This window comes from Orycteropus afer, unplaced genomic scaffold (assembly GCF_000298275.1).
Source record: "Orycteropus afer afer isolate SDZICR_OR568_19922 unplaced genomic scaffold, OryAfe1.0 scaffold00001, whole genome shotgun sequence".
In the NCBI taxonomy this organism is placed as follows: Eukaryota; Metazoa; Chordata; class Mammalia; order Tubulidentata; family Orycteropodidae; genus Orycteropus; species Orycteropus afer.
The window spans coordinates 18,921,790-18,937,301 of NW_006921588.1; the positions used below are offsets into that span (position 1 = coordinate 18,921,790).

The 15,512-nt window shown below is 36.7% G+C and overlaps 1 protein-coding gene across 1 annotated transcript in view; it reads left to right on the forward strand.

Moving 5' to 3' along the window:
• ZNF385B (zinc finger protein 385B) overlaps positions 1–15,512 on the forward strand; it is a 485,706-nt gene that overhangs the window by 351,841 nt on the left and 118,353 nt on the right. Inside the window, exon 2 of the mRNA XM_042780392.1 lies at positions 2,575–2,717. Within this exon, the coding sequence (XP_042636326.1) occupies positions 2,575–2,717 (143 nt within the window). The remainder of the gene's footprint in view (positions 1–2,574; positions 2,718–15,512) is intronic.

Below are 15,512 nucleotides of genomic sequence, written 5' to 3' on the forward strand. Positions count from 1 at the left end.
TCCTACTTCCGTAGTGATACTGCCTCGGAAACCCAAGGAGGGGTCGCTATGAGTCGGGGCCGACTCGACGGCACATAACAACAACAACATATAGTCATATTAGGAAAAATTTAAATCCTCATATACTGTGGATGTTAATATAAAATGGTTCAACTGCTTTAGAAAACAGTCTGGCAGTTCATCAAAATATTAAACCATAGAGTCGCCATATGTAATGGTTAATGTTGTGTTTGCTCAGCCTGGCCATGATTCTCACTGGTTTGGCAGTTATGATGTAGTCATCCTCCATGATTAGATCTGATCTAATGTAATCACTTCCATAATGAGATCTTCTTTGAGCACCCAACCATTTGAAGAGAGTTTCCTTTTGAAGGGGTGTCCTGCATCCAGTATATATATGGACATTCTAGCAAAGCTCTCTAGCTCTTTGCTTGATCTCGATCATACATTTGGCTCTCATCATCTGACTTCTAGTTCTTTGGACTTCAACCAGTGGACTGCTATATTGATTGCCAATCTTGGCTTTGTTAACTTCAGCTGCCTGTGAGCCAACAGCCTGCCATTTTACCTGCCAATCTTAGATTTGTTTGCCTCCATGCGATGTGAGCCAGCAGCCTGCTGTCTGACCTGCTGATCTTGGGTTGTCCATCCTTATAACTACAAGAGTCAGGAAAAACCTCCAGCCTGACATCTGACTGATAGATTTGGGACTTTCCTGCCTCTACAACTGTGTGAGCTATTTCCTTGAGATAAGGAGCTCTGGTGGTGTAGTGCCTAAGGCATTTGACTGTTAACCAGAAGGCTGGTGGTTCAAACCCACCAGCCACTCCTCAAAAGGAAGACTGGGCAATCTACTTCTATAGAGATACTGCCTCGGAAACCCAAGGAAGGGTTGCTATGAATTGTGACCGATTCAACGGCAGTGAATTTTTTTTTTTTTTTTTTTACACATATATACAAAGGAGCTCTGGTGACATAGTGGGCAAAGCATTTGGCTGCTAACCCCAAGTTGGGTGATTCAAACCTACTAGCTACTCTGAGAGAGAAAGATAAGGTATTTAAAGATTAAAGATTTAAAGTCTTGGAAACCCAATAGGGGTCACTATAAGTGGAATTGACTTGATAGCAGTGAGTTTATGTATATACAAGTTTCACTGGTTTTGTTTCCCTGGAGAACTCAGCCTAAGACACCATATAACTCAACAGTTCCAGTCTTCGGTCTAAACACAGGAGAATTGAAAATATGTTCAAACCAAAACTTGTACATCAGTATTCATGCCAGCATTATCAATAATAGCCAAAAAAGTAGAAGCAACACAAATGGTCATCAACTGATGAACAGAATTAAAGAACATGGTGTATCCATATAACAGAATATTATTCAGCGTAAAAATGAAAGAGTACACACTACAACATGAACCTCAAAAGCATTATGGTAAGTGAAAGAAGCCAAACACTGCATGCTGTATGATTCCGTTTAAATGAAATGTCTGGAATAGGCAAATCTACAGAGACAGAAAGTATATTAGTCGTTAACTGAGACCAGGGAGGTCAGGAGGAAGTGAAGAGTGACTACTCCTGGGTACATGGTTTCTTTTAGGAGTGGTGAAATATTCTAAAATTTATGTTGGTGATGATTGCATAACTCTGTGAATGTACTAAAAATCATTGAATTTTACATTTTAAATGGGTGGAATGTATGATGTGAAACTGTTAAAATAATAATAATAATAAAGGTAGGCCAGACTCTCTCTCCCAGAGGCTATAGTTTAAAAAAGAATTCTTATTATTGTAAAGTGTTTCACTCCTATACATGAGTTAAACTAAGTGTCAAAAGAAGGGACAGCTAATGTAATTGTTAAAAGGAATGGTTTCTTTTAATAATATAAGATTCATTAGAAATAAAAGTTGAAGACAAATTTTTTAGTTCCTATCTCAACCCTTCCCTATTCCCTAATATCCTGCCCCAAACCAGACCATAATCATCCCCTTTACTTTATCTGATGTCTAGACTGCCTGTTTTCATCAAAGTAAGGACAAATTTCAGTTTGTTTTTACAGAAAGTAAATTGTTTGAGTCATGGCTTTCTTGGGAGTAGAGACAGTAACTATAAGAGTCCAATGTTTTTCCCCATATAAAAACCCTATACTTATCTCTGATTTGCATAAAGCATGCCTACTAGCCATTCAGTTACTGAATAGGAAGGAACATCTGGCTCCTAGAGTCTGTTCCCTTTCACTCGCCTGAGTTTTTGGCTGGTGAAAGACCACAAGTCAGACAACAGGACGTCTTCATGCTGCCCCACCTACTGCAGAATCCGTCCACTTTGTGTTTCAGCCAAGTCTGAGCAGCCCTGACCCTTACCATAGGGAAATGTTCTGCTCCAATGTCTTAGGCAATGAGGAAGAAGATCCTTTTTAATTGTATTTACTCCTTCTGCACCATTTGCTTACTTTCAGTGTAACTCTCTTGCTTGCAGTTTGAGCCTCAGCGGTCTTATGTTGGCATTGTAGGTTTGGGAGGAAGATAGATGTAAACAAGATATTGAATTGATTTTTGTTTTGTTCTTGGCAGGTAGTACATGCCACACTACTACCCTTCCTGCTCTTATGCGCACACCTACCCTGATGATGCAACCTTCACTGGATATCAAACCATTTATGTCTTTCCCAGTGGACAGTAATTCTGCTGTTGGGCTCTTTCCAAATTTTAACACAGTGAGTAAATGCCTTTTAATTTCATTTGTGCCCTCCTCAATCTCTTTCTTTCATTACAGTTCCAAATAGATAATAGATAAGCCTGTTTCCAAAGTGTGTCACTTTTGACCATATGTTGGTTACACTGCTCAGCTATGCAACAGAAGATGGTCCTTCACCTGGGGGAATTAGTCCAAACAATAGCTAGCATATTGATTTTATAAGTATTTCCTCAAATTACTTGTTATCTCTTGGTCTGTGCAGTTTTGAACAACTTTTCAGTAGCTTGAGAACCTATATCATTTCCGGGATGCTATTTACATGCTGAAGAACACAATTTATAGGTATTAAGCCAAATAGACTTTTCCCCACTATTAGAAAGGGGGGGAAAAACAAAAAAAAACTACCTATAGCTTTAGTCCTCCTGAGTACATTTTTATTTGAGAGCTCTTTTAGACCAAGTGTGACTCTTACACAAATAGAGTTTTTACTTGGAGGCTTTTGTAGATCATGTGAATCTGACACTATTAGTTAAAAGAAAACATTCATTTTAAATCTGCATATTATTTGTTTTCATGGTATTTTGGCATTCCCTTACAACACATGCTAAATATTTATGAATTGCTTATAATTACTAATCTCCTTCATGTGACCTTTTGAGTGAGGGACATTTTATAGGTTTGCCAAGTGGAGCATGACTTTTTTCTACAATAGAATTCAACATAAAATCAGTCTGTGGCCAGAGTCTAAACTGATAGTAAGGAAAAGGTTAAGCAGTTCAGGCAATTGTGTGAGCTATGGCTGATCAGTCAAAAAATACGTTCCATTTGGGCATGATGTGAAATGTGAGTGATACAGCATTATAGATGCTACCATAATACAAAAGGAACTGCATTATCAACACTACCAGACAGTGAGCATCTGAAGTACTGCCAAATGTTTCCTTTCGCAAACATCCTCTTGTATGAAGTGAAAACAGCAAGAGGACTTTTCCTCAAGGGCTGTAAATAAAATCTGCTGACAGGCCTTCTGCTGGGGCTTAGCATTGTAAGGTAATCAGGGGCAGTAGATCAGCCAACTTTTTAAAGGGCACTGGCCTTGACTTAAGAGTACACAGTTGAATGTCTTTGTCTTTGGATTTTTCACAGATAAGTCAAACAGTTAAAAAAGAGAGGAGAGGAGGGATAAAAAGGTGATCATCATTTCTAGTGCAATGGAGCAGCTCAGTAAGATAAATCACACCTGCCCTGGTCACATTAATTCACCAGGAGTGACCTTTCCAAAGCACCACATCATGCCATTTCAGAGAACTTGAAATCAAGCATGCCTGTTGTAAGCATGTGTGGTATATATATCCCAACTATAAATGAATTAAGCTGTATTTCTTACAATATTTACTAGGTGTTAATATTTTGATTCATGTGCATTTGGAAGACAGCATTTGTGGCCATTACAGAAGTCCAGTCACTGTTAGGAGGAATCATTGATGATGTGACAGGCATAAGTGACTCATACTGTGGTCACCTCTGTGTATTTTTTCTTTGTTCTTAAAAAAAAAAAGTAATATATGAATATTTATTCCAGAGATTCAAATAAAACATTAGCATTCAAAGCAGAATGAGAAAGTCATCATCCCTGACCCTGCACACACTTTTACTTTCTTCCTTAGAGGAAAGTGCTGTCAGCAGCTGGTACGTACATATCCTTCCAGCCCTCTTCAGGAGATATTTTATATATACACTTACCTGTGTAACCAATCACGGTTGTCTTTCACAACTGCAATCACATGATAACCACTATTCACTTTTTCAGTTATTAAAATGTCCACTTATGATTCTTTGATTTTAATGCCTGTCAGAAATGGAAACAATAATTCATAAATTTTTAAGACAAAAATAAAGTTTCCATAATAGATTACTAATATTGTGCAGAGCTTAGAGATTCACTAATACACCTTTTTTGTTTGTTTATTTGTAATATGTAACAATAAACCTTACCACGTATTTGAGAAAACCCAACAAATAATACTAGTAATAGAAGCTCATTTTTTTCCCTGTTTGGAAGAAAATTAACTTTTAATTTTCAGATGAAAATACTCTTTTGTTGAGGTGAAGAATTTAACAAAGACTTATAAAAGATATTTGTTTTATTCTCTCTTCATTATGTCCCAGGTATTTCCTAGAAAGATATTCCTACTGGTAAGATATTTTAAAATTAAGTCATTTCAAGAAAGATCTTCTACCATCATGTAAAGAAATGAATGGACAGGATGAGTGGCTACTTAGGATTTTTCACTATGAATTACAGTTTGAATTACTGTGATCCTTTTGTTGTAGGCTTTTCCATTCGAATATCCAACTCACCCAATAGATTTCCTAGAGCCATTTCATAAAACCCATTATCTATATTTTCCTAGGAAAACATTATTACCATATATCACTACTAATAATTATAGTGCATTATTGTAGGGCCAGTGAAAAAGGGGAAGACCCTCAACAAGATGGATTGACACAGTGGCTGCAACGATGGGCTCAAGAATAGCAAGGATTGTGAGGATGGTGCACAACCGAGCAGTGTTTCATTATGTTGTACACAGGGTCACTATGCGTCAGAGCCAACTGGACAGCACCTAATAACAGCAGTTGTATATGTGTGATGTTTTACATCCTTCAAAGGACTCAGGCCTCAGAACATTCTAGTCGTCCTTGATTATTATTCATATAGTCTTGTTTGTTGTTATGTGCCGTCGAGTCGGACCGACTCATAGTGACCCCTACTTGGGTTTCTGGAGGCAGTATCACTACGGAAGTAGATTGCCCCATCTTCCTTCCAAGGAGCGGCTGGTGGGTTTGAACTGCCAGCCTTCTGGTTAGCAGTCAAGTGCCTTAGGCACTATGCTACCAAAGCTCCTTTCATATAGTCTTGAGGAGGAAAATTAGTAAAGGAAGATTGAAAGTTGGAATTGGAGTTTTCTAATTTCAAAACTCATGTTCCCGCTCTTACATGTCCTTGGCTATTTTGACCCATGCTACCTCCCACCTCATTCAGTGTGAACAAAGCTCAGTTAGAAATCTTTTGTGTTCTTTTCTGGAAGCATGCTAGATAGTTTTCAGAAGAATCACTTAGTAGAAAGAGGAAGGAAGTTTTTGAATATTTAAATAGATCTCTGTAAACAATATCTGTAAAGCAGAATGTATTTTTTAAAACTACTCTAATTTCTTGTTGACAAATTTTAAAAGTATATGCTACTCAATAATCTAGTAGGTCTTACTCTAAAAGGAATCACAACAGGAGGTCCTCAATAGTGGGAGAAAAAGTGTGGAATAAAACTCAATAATAAAAAAAAAATAGGCCAGGCTTATTGGTTTGACAGGGACTGGTGGAACTCCCAAGATTATGATCCTTAGACATCCTTCATTCCTGAAACTAAACTCACCCCCATGGCTCAACCTTCAGTCAAAAGATAGACAGGCTTATAAGGTGAACAGTACCTAAATACATAGTGATTCTTCTGAAAACTATCAAGATATGTCTATCTTTTGACATATCATATCTGCAGGGAGTTGCAATCCTTAAATCAATTAACCATACAAGATCAAAAGAACAATGTTTGTCCAGGGATAAAGTCCAGAAGGCAGAAAGGGATTGGAAAGAAGGACAAAAAGAAATGGTAAACACAGGGAGGAAGTAGGAAGAGTGCTGTTAAATTGTGGGGATTGCAGTGAATGTCGCAAAATAAAATGTGTATGAGTGTTGAATGGAAAACCAGTTTTCCCAATGAACTTTCACCTAAATCACAATAAAAAATTAAAATAATAAAAATAGTAATCTACTTGGTCTTTGAAAAACCAAAGTGAATGCTACCATATCATTTTATTTTTAATCAAGACCAATTTTGATAAATATAAGGAATGAGGTCTATTTTAATCTTATTATCAAAAGAATGAAAAATACTGTACCCTGAGGCCATAGATGGAAGTTTTAAAGTTCAAAGTTTTGCTGTTTGAAGTGAATTTTTAAAATATATAAAAATAGTTTCCTACTTTTTTTTTTTTTATAGTAGAGTATACTCATGTTGCTTGAGTAACAGAGCAAGAATGAAGTGGGATTCTGTATTATTCCAAAATAGAATAGGTGACTGCTCTGTGCTAAGTTACATGCAATGAAGACATATGCATCACAGCTTTCATTTAGTGGTTGTCTTGCCGTAAACTCCACAACTGACAAAATCTCTCTCAATTCTTAAATGAAGAGTAAGAAAATAACTCTACTTGTCCAAGTAGAGTTATGAAGAGATGTGATGGGAAAGATGGAGCTTGAATTCTTGATAATTTGTGATGGGCTGTATATCAAGGGAAAAAAATCCTGGTGACCCAGTAGTTTAAGTGCTCAGCTGCTAACCAAAAGGTCAGCAGTTTGAACCCACCAACCACACCACAGGAGAAAGACGTGGCAATCTGCTTCCATAAAGATTTATACCCTTAGAAGCCCTATGGGGCAATTCTACTCTGTCACTGTGAGTTGGAATGACTGGGCAGCAATGGGTTTGTTGGGTTGTTTCTTTCTTTAATACATCAAGGGAGCATGACTAGAAAATAATGATGTTTTCTCTGCACTTCAGCAGTTGTAGGGAGGGGGAGTTCTGGGTCACTTATAATTAAAACACTCTGCAAATTCAAACATAATTTTTCAAAGATCTAGCCTTTATATCTGAAGCCTGAGTGACTCCCTGCTGCCATCACTGCCCCCCACTTCAATTATTTGTAATTCAGGGCTTCACTAGGATCTGTGACTCTGAGGATGATTTAAATGCCAGTATTCTGTGTTTCCAAAGTATCCTCATCTTACCTAGATTATAGCAGTTGTCATACCATAATCTAATTAACTGAATATCTATCTTCTTTGCTAGGATGACAGAGGCATAGTGAGGGGAGCACTTGCCCTTAGGTGTAAGTCCAAGAGGGTGCCAGAAGAGACTGCCTGAAGGATTACACCCTCTTCCACTACTACTGGTCACAAAGGGAAGAGGGGGTTTGTGCAAACTTACAAATTGCCCCCTGAGTGCCTCTTATCCACTCTGTGCCTCTGATAACAGATCCTGAGCACAGGCACTATATCTTGTTTATTTTTGAATGCTTGGTGTCCAGCACAGGTGCCCAATAAAACTTTTTTCTTTTCTTTAACTTTTTATTACGATTTGTGTGAAATTTTACAAAGCAGATTCGTTTTACGTTCATACATGTTTTGTGACACTGATTACATTCCCTACATTCTAACAACTCTCCTCCCACTTACCCTGTGGTTGCCCTTTTCATGTGTCCTGGCCTGTGCATTCCTAATCCCCTACCTTTCTTCCAATGCAAATGCTGTCCTTCTGATCTTTGATGGTTGATGGTTTTAAGGAGTGTATCTTCCTGGTGTAGTGATTCAGCTCAGCTAATAGGCCTGTCTGTTTGGTTGAGAGTTAAGTCACAGGAGTGAATTCAATTTCAGGTCTCATGGATGACTCAGGACCATAGTCTTGGGGTTCCACCAGTCTCTATCCAACCAGTAAAACTGACTTTTTTTTTTTTTTTTAATTTCATCCCACATTTTATCCTCCCACTCTATCCAGGATATCCGATTTTGATCCCTTTCTGAGCGGTTGTCATTGGTAGCTGGGTCAATAAAAGACAGGAAGAGAGGAAATGAGAAGAAAAGGCCCAGGTCCTTGATTTGCGATGTTCATAGTTCCCTCATCCAGCACAGGGAATACTAATATTTCTGACCCCCTTCTAAGTACCAGATAACAAATACAGGTGTTTGTTTTCTTTTTATTTTCTGAGAAATGCCATCTTTTTTTTAATCTAAAGACACAATAGGTAGTTATAAGCTTTCTCTAGCATAGATTTTTCCAGCATTCTCTGTGTGGTCGGTGTGGAGACTGTGGCAAGTAGCTACTAAATTCCTTGCCTTAGGTCCTAGTCTTAAGAGATGAGAATCAAAGTTTTTAGTTACTGAAGATATATTAAGTGCACAAAAGAGTACTGGGTCTGGAGGAGAGAATAAGCAAAAGAAATAAAATAAAAATATGTTTTTGCCCAAGAAACTTCTAAGAAATAGAATAAATATACTCAAAAACATCATGATAATAAAAATGAAAAAACACGGGCAAAGTGAAAATTAATTGCTACTGAACTTTGAATAGAGCGGTCAAGAAAGGCCAGAAAGAATGTGTTTTTGTTTTGTTTTATTTTTTAATCTGAGTCAAGCTATTTCCATTATTTTGTTATTCATTTTATATTTACCAAGTGTTCTATGGTCATCCTTTAATTATTGCACATAATGTTATGAGAGCTAACAAAAAATATATCCAATTTTTTCTCCCATTATAATCAGGCTCCTTTACTGTGGATCCAGTTTTTATCTTTGTTCACAAACAACTGTTTTATTCTGCTTAAGAAGAGACTTTTTTAGAATTGAAATAAATTGCGTGCTTACCAAAATGAATAATACCAACTTAATTTGATAAGATAAATACATTTAGAAGACACACCCTCATACATACCAATTTAGGTGATGTATTTGTTGACAGTAGGTAAAGCTTCTTTTTAACAGTCAAATATTGTGCACCTGCACAGATGAAATTGTGTAAGTCTCCAGCCTGGGGACCACAGTCACTTATCAGTCTCTCTGCCGATTGACAGGTGCTTTACGTGCCTGTTTCTTTGAAATGCCTCTGTGAGTTCTGCCATGTTTTTCAACCACTCCAGAAAAGCACAAGTACAATGAAGGTCACTGCTGCTTTATTGCAAAAGGCTCAGGAATCTTACTTTTGTGGAAAATAATCTGATTTTCATTACCTACCTTGAAATTATTTTTTTCCTGACACGTGAACATATGTGTGGAACAGAATAGAGACTGTTTCTAAAGTCCTGAATCATTTTATGATTCTTTGAATCATCCTTGACAAGCTGTGAAATGACCTACATGTTTACCATTTATTTTGTCATATACCCTTTGAGATTCTGGGTCATTTATAGTTTGGCAATATCAATGAATATTTGAATTATTTTTCTTTCTCATAGTAAAAATAATAATATATTTATCAAAGTGGTACAAAAGACAGAAATTCCAAAACAGAAGAGGTGCCTGTTCTGTGCTCAGTTGTATGCAATGAATAGACATGCATCACAGCATCATTGAGTGGCTGTCAAAATCATCATTTCTTTGTTGTTAATTCCTGTCATGTTTCTCATGGGATGGTGTGGCAAGGAAACCTGAAGTAAGCTCAAACATTTCATTCTTTTTACTTGCCCTTAATACCTTTATCAATCTACTGAAGTCCTTTTTTAAAATATATATACATATACATATACATATATATATTGTTGTTGTTGTTGTTGTTATGTGCCATCGAGTCAGCCCTGACTCATAGTGACCCCTCCTTGGGTTTCCGAGGCAGTATCACTACGGAAGTAGGATTGCCCAACCTTCCTTCCGAGGAGTGGCTGGTGGGTTTGAACCGCCAGCCTTCTGGTTAGCAGTCAAGTGCCTTAGCCACTATGCTACCAGAACTCCCATATATATATATGTATTTGAATATGTATTTTTCTCTTAATTTAATATTTTTAAGTAGCATACAGTTTTAGAATACTTTACCAGTGATAATATAATCCAAATGTGATGTTTTGTATATATGTATGTTTGTTTGCACCATGTGTGGTCATGTTTATTCTCTCTCTCTCTCTCTAATTAAATTATTGCCTCAGAGCATCTAGAAAAACTCATTCATTCAATAATCACTTACTGAATGTCTGTGTGTACCAGCCATTGGGCTAAGGGAAAATTAGAGTGAAAAGTTGCATACTGTCTGATAGAAATTACTTTCTCCTCTTGTATAATTCACCACAACATAATAGAAGATTCTGTTCATAGTAAGTAATCAATTCAGTTGACAATAGCTGCCAATAAAAGTCAGATTAAGACCTCGATGAACCATGTGGGTAAGGGAACACAAGGTTTCAGGAGCCAGTGAAAAGGGGCATCTACAGTCACACCATGCTATGTCCTTTTGCGTCCCTTTCATTATCCTAGTCTCTACCTCACATGCTCCAGGGCCTCTTCTTTAGTGCTAGAGTTTCAAGGATTATGTGTACTTGGAGGGGACATCAGATTTTCTGGCAAGACAGGTCTTCAATCTTGGCCCTGTCCCAGGTCAGCATTTTTTAACAGTAGAATTAACTTGGAAAAAGTGACTATGTCAAGACCTTTTTTTAAAATTTTCATCTTATTCTTAACTAATATACTGAACACATCTCCAGTTAATTAAAAAAGAAGAAGAAACCAACAACAATCCTGTGCGTAGCTCTTCCAGTGACCAGGACATTATGTGGTTGTGGTGATGTAGGAGAGCTCGATAAAGATAAAAAAGTAACAAAATATTATTGTCCAAAACAATCCTCTAGCATGGAAAAGGTATTCCTAAATTAGTTCCTCTATAAACATTAACTGAAGGTGGTGTTCCCTGAAAAATGTTTATCAAAGATTGGAAATCCATCCAATAGTGTGCACCCTTATTTTTCCCCTTCCCACTAGATTCTGGTGGTCATTAAATCTCAAGTCTCTTCTGGTGGGGGTAAGGAAGGAAGAACACTGTGCTTTGGAATGGTGTTAACTTTATAGCTGCCATTCAGGATACTAAAGATGAATTGAAGTGTTGTTTAGCAATATGTAAAGTTTCAACATCTTTGGAGGGGTCACTAGGAATCTTAGGAGGAGAAAAAAATTGTGTTTTGTTTGTTTGTTTTTTACAGATTTAGCTTTCAGTTTAGGTTTTCTTATCTTCCTGTTTATGTGCTAATGCTTGAAATAAGATGAAAAAAATAAATTATATAACTGATACCTTATTTCCATAGAATTCTACTATTAAGAGCTTTAGCATACTTGAAAGGCATTCTACAATTAAACCTTTTAACATACTCACATAGGAAGTAGGCTACATGTGTCATTGTTGTACCCCAATGTACCCCCATTGTTGTACCAGAAGATTGAAGAGTATAATCCAGTCTTCTCAGTTCATCAGGTAGACAGCTTTGCCACTAAAAAGGGAAAAACAAAAGATACCTGAATGTCAAACAGGTGGGAGTCTCCACCATACCATTCCTAAATTTAAATGTGTCTACTACAACAACAACAACACTACTCCCAGGTTATTTGCGTGGACATATTTTTAAAGTACCTAATAAATCCTCATGTCTCCTCAAGTCAGGTTGAAAAAATCACCTTTGGTAGTATGTTCTATTTAGAAGATAGATTTGTCTTGTCAGTCTCATGCTTATTTTCTCTTACTGTTTCTCTTTGTAGTCAAGAAAGATCAGAGCTGTACAGTAGAAAATCTATCTGATCTTTTTTTTTACAATCTTATGCATAGACATTCTTCAACAGTTAAAATATGCCTGAGCCTAATATTTTTTGTTTTCCTTGTTTAAACATCAAACTTCCATCATATGTAAGATGGTACATTGTCCTAACAATATAATGAAACCCACAAAGTCTCCACTTCCCAAAATGAATAGAAGCTATCAGTACTAACATTATTGTAAGTAGTTGTATCACACAGTAGATACTTAAGTTTGAACTTCTGAAGTACTTGCTTTCTGAAGGACATGGTGGGAGCTTTCATTTATGTAGTCATTCATCAGTTATATCCCATCTCCTCCCAGAAAACCACTTGAAGAGTTCTCTCTGATCTCAAAAAAGTAACTCTACTCATTTATTCCATAGTAAGCCTGTAACAGCTCTACTTGCCTTGACACTGCTTTATGTCACCCAGGCAGCAGGAACAAGGACAAAAGGGAGAAAAAGGGAGAACAATATACTTCATTATACCCTATTATAGGGAACAAGCACTAGTCTAGCAGACCCAAATCTGCACTCATTTTCTGTGATCTTGAGAAACTCAGTTACTTCCACTTTTCCTCATTTTGAAACTAAGGTATGATAATACCTTCCTAGTCTATATCATTGAGACAACTCGATGGCACATAACAATGACAACAACAGTATCTAAATCATTATAAGGAGCTCTGGTGGCACTGTGGTTAAGTCATTGAGCTGCCAACCAAAAGATCGGCCCACCAGCCACTTTGTGGGAGAAAGATGAGGCAGTCTGTTTCCATAAAGATTTACGGCCTTGAAAACCTTACATGAGTCAGTATGCATTGGAATTGGCTCAGTGGGTTTGGTTTTTAAGTTTTAGTCTCTGTCATTACATCATGAAAATTTGAGGTTATTAAATTATGGAGAATTGAGGTATAACTGAATATTTATAAAAGTTCTGAAGTTTATTTAGTGTTAGTCTGTTAAAAATAATAAACATATAATATCACATGGTATTTTAATAATTTAAAATGCCTACAAATATTAAATGAGATCATATTTATTAAAGGATCTTAAAACCACAAAGGTTTATTACCATACATAATACTAATCTTTTTATTAATATTCCTATACCTTTTGATCTCTTCTTTCTAACTAACTGCATTAAATAATTCAAGTTATTTTTATCACTGGGGCTGGCTTTGTGCTTAAGAGCAATCCTAATTAAGGTAGATGCCAAGAAGATACAGATGGCTTACGGCCTGGTTCTTGAGTTTAAGGAACTTATACTCCAGTTCTGAAATGATGGTGTCCAGTACTTAACAGGTGCTCAATTAATGTTAATCGAATGAGATTGTGATAGAAATCCTTGAAAGTCAGAATCACTTGACTGAAAGCAATGAAGAGGGGTTGCAGGCCAGGGAACAGATATTGAGTGGAAGCTGCGGATAACCACACATAGTTTGGTTTGTTTATGTGTATTCCTGTTTACTTTCAATGCTATTTAGACTTTAAAGTCTATGTGCAAAGGTATTTGGCACCTGAGAACCTGTTACCTATGATATATTGTCACTGAGTCCTAAAACATAAGATTAAGTTTTCTGTCATAGATTTTAAATATTGTTGACTTTCACTCAAATAACCTGTATTTCCACATTATTCATTTATCAAACTACCACTAATTAAAAATGGCAATTTTTTTCAAAACTTTAAAGTTCCATCATAATAGTTAATATCTTGAATTATCCCTCATATTGATAACAGACATGTATTCCAAAAATTCCTTGGATTTTTGATTGTTACATACTCCATTTTTCCTACCCTTCCCTTCTTCTGAATGTAAATTACCAATCATCTGAGAAGGACCCACTTGACCTGAGTCCTCAGCAGTGACTTCTAAATTTGCTGTTTACTCAGAAGGGATTAATAGTTGTATATTCTACCCCAAAAGATTACATATGGTATATACATATATGAAAGCTATTTTTTTCTCAGAATATAAATATCAGCCTAAATAAAACTTTAAAAATTACACAAGCTATAGTGCCTAAGTCATTGGACTGCTAACCAGAAGGCTGGTGGTTCAAACCCACCAACCATTCCTCGGAAGGAAGGTTGGGCAATCTACTTCCATAGTGATACCACCTCGGAAACCCATGGAGGGGTCGCTGTGAGTCAGGTCCCACTCGAGGACACATAACGACAACAACATGATATTCATATCTCCATAGCTATTAGGAACATCAGAGAAATGTAACAGTCTTTACACCTCTTGAGTTTAGGAAGTGGGGGGATTTTAGAACAGATATATTTTAAATTAGTTCCTTTATAAAAGAACTTTCTGGAAAGATAGGCTATAGCATACACCTCATCACTCCTTGTGCAATCAGACCTTCCATTGTGTTCAGAGAGAGGTTTCACTGCCTCACAGGCTGGCCCCTTTAATGGGTAAGTAGCTTCTAAAGAGCATTGTGACACCTAGATGTGGGCTTCATTGATGCTGCCCATCTGGGGAACCATCATTTTGTTACAGTGCAAGAGTAATATCAGAATTTCCAGGGAGTCGGTCATCACAGGAAATTATCAGCAATTCATAGACTTTCTTTTTTGCGTTTACTTCAGCCTTGAGGGTAATCACAAAAGATTATAGCCTCCGTTTCAACTTTCATATCAGTGAAATATTCTTCTCTGCCGAGAGCATGATTAACTTCCAGAGGCCAGCTTTTAACCCCAGCTTCAGGGGGACCATTCGGACTACAGTGATTTGAAAACTACCAACAATTGACATTGTTACATCATTCTGTTGTGAGGCAGAGATTTGGTGGTTCCTGAGTAATTAAAGTTTTTTAAATAAAGTGATATGTAAACTTCTTATGTTGCTAGATATAGGTATTTTTCTGACTTCAGTGGAAGTGGTAGAGGTTGTGGGGAAGCAGAAGGGTGAATAAAAATTTCAAAGGAATATTGTCAAGACTTGGGAGGCTCACACATCTTGACAGGCTGAATTTCAGAATAGAAAGAATAATTCAGAAAGATTTCTGCATCTCTTTACTAGGAGTAGATAGATTATAAATGCAAATAATTTTTGCCTCCTAATATTAAAACTTTGTGTGAACATTACTAAGGGATTTGGCACGTTTTGTGACAACCTCTATGTTGTTCATGTAGCTTTTTCTCCATTACTTGATTGAGAAATCTTGATGCCACATCCATGGCCAAAATATAAGCAAACTTGACACATTTTTAAGTGGGTGATTTCATTTGCTGCCTTACTTTTTCTCTGGTATATGTATTACTCTATTCAGAGCATACAGTGACAGAGAATGCGTTGTGTGTATTTAAAAATGATTTGGTGTCTTAAATAGAGTTTTGAGCGTTGCCTAGAAGTGACTGTGTATTTCCTTACAAAACAAAACAAAACAAAAGTTGTTTAATCTACTTTTGCTGTTAACTATA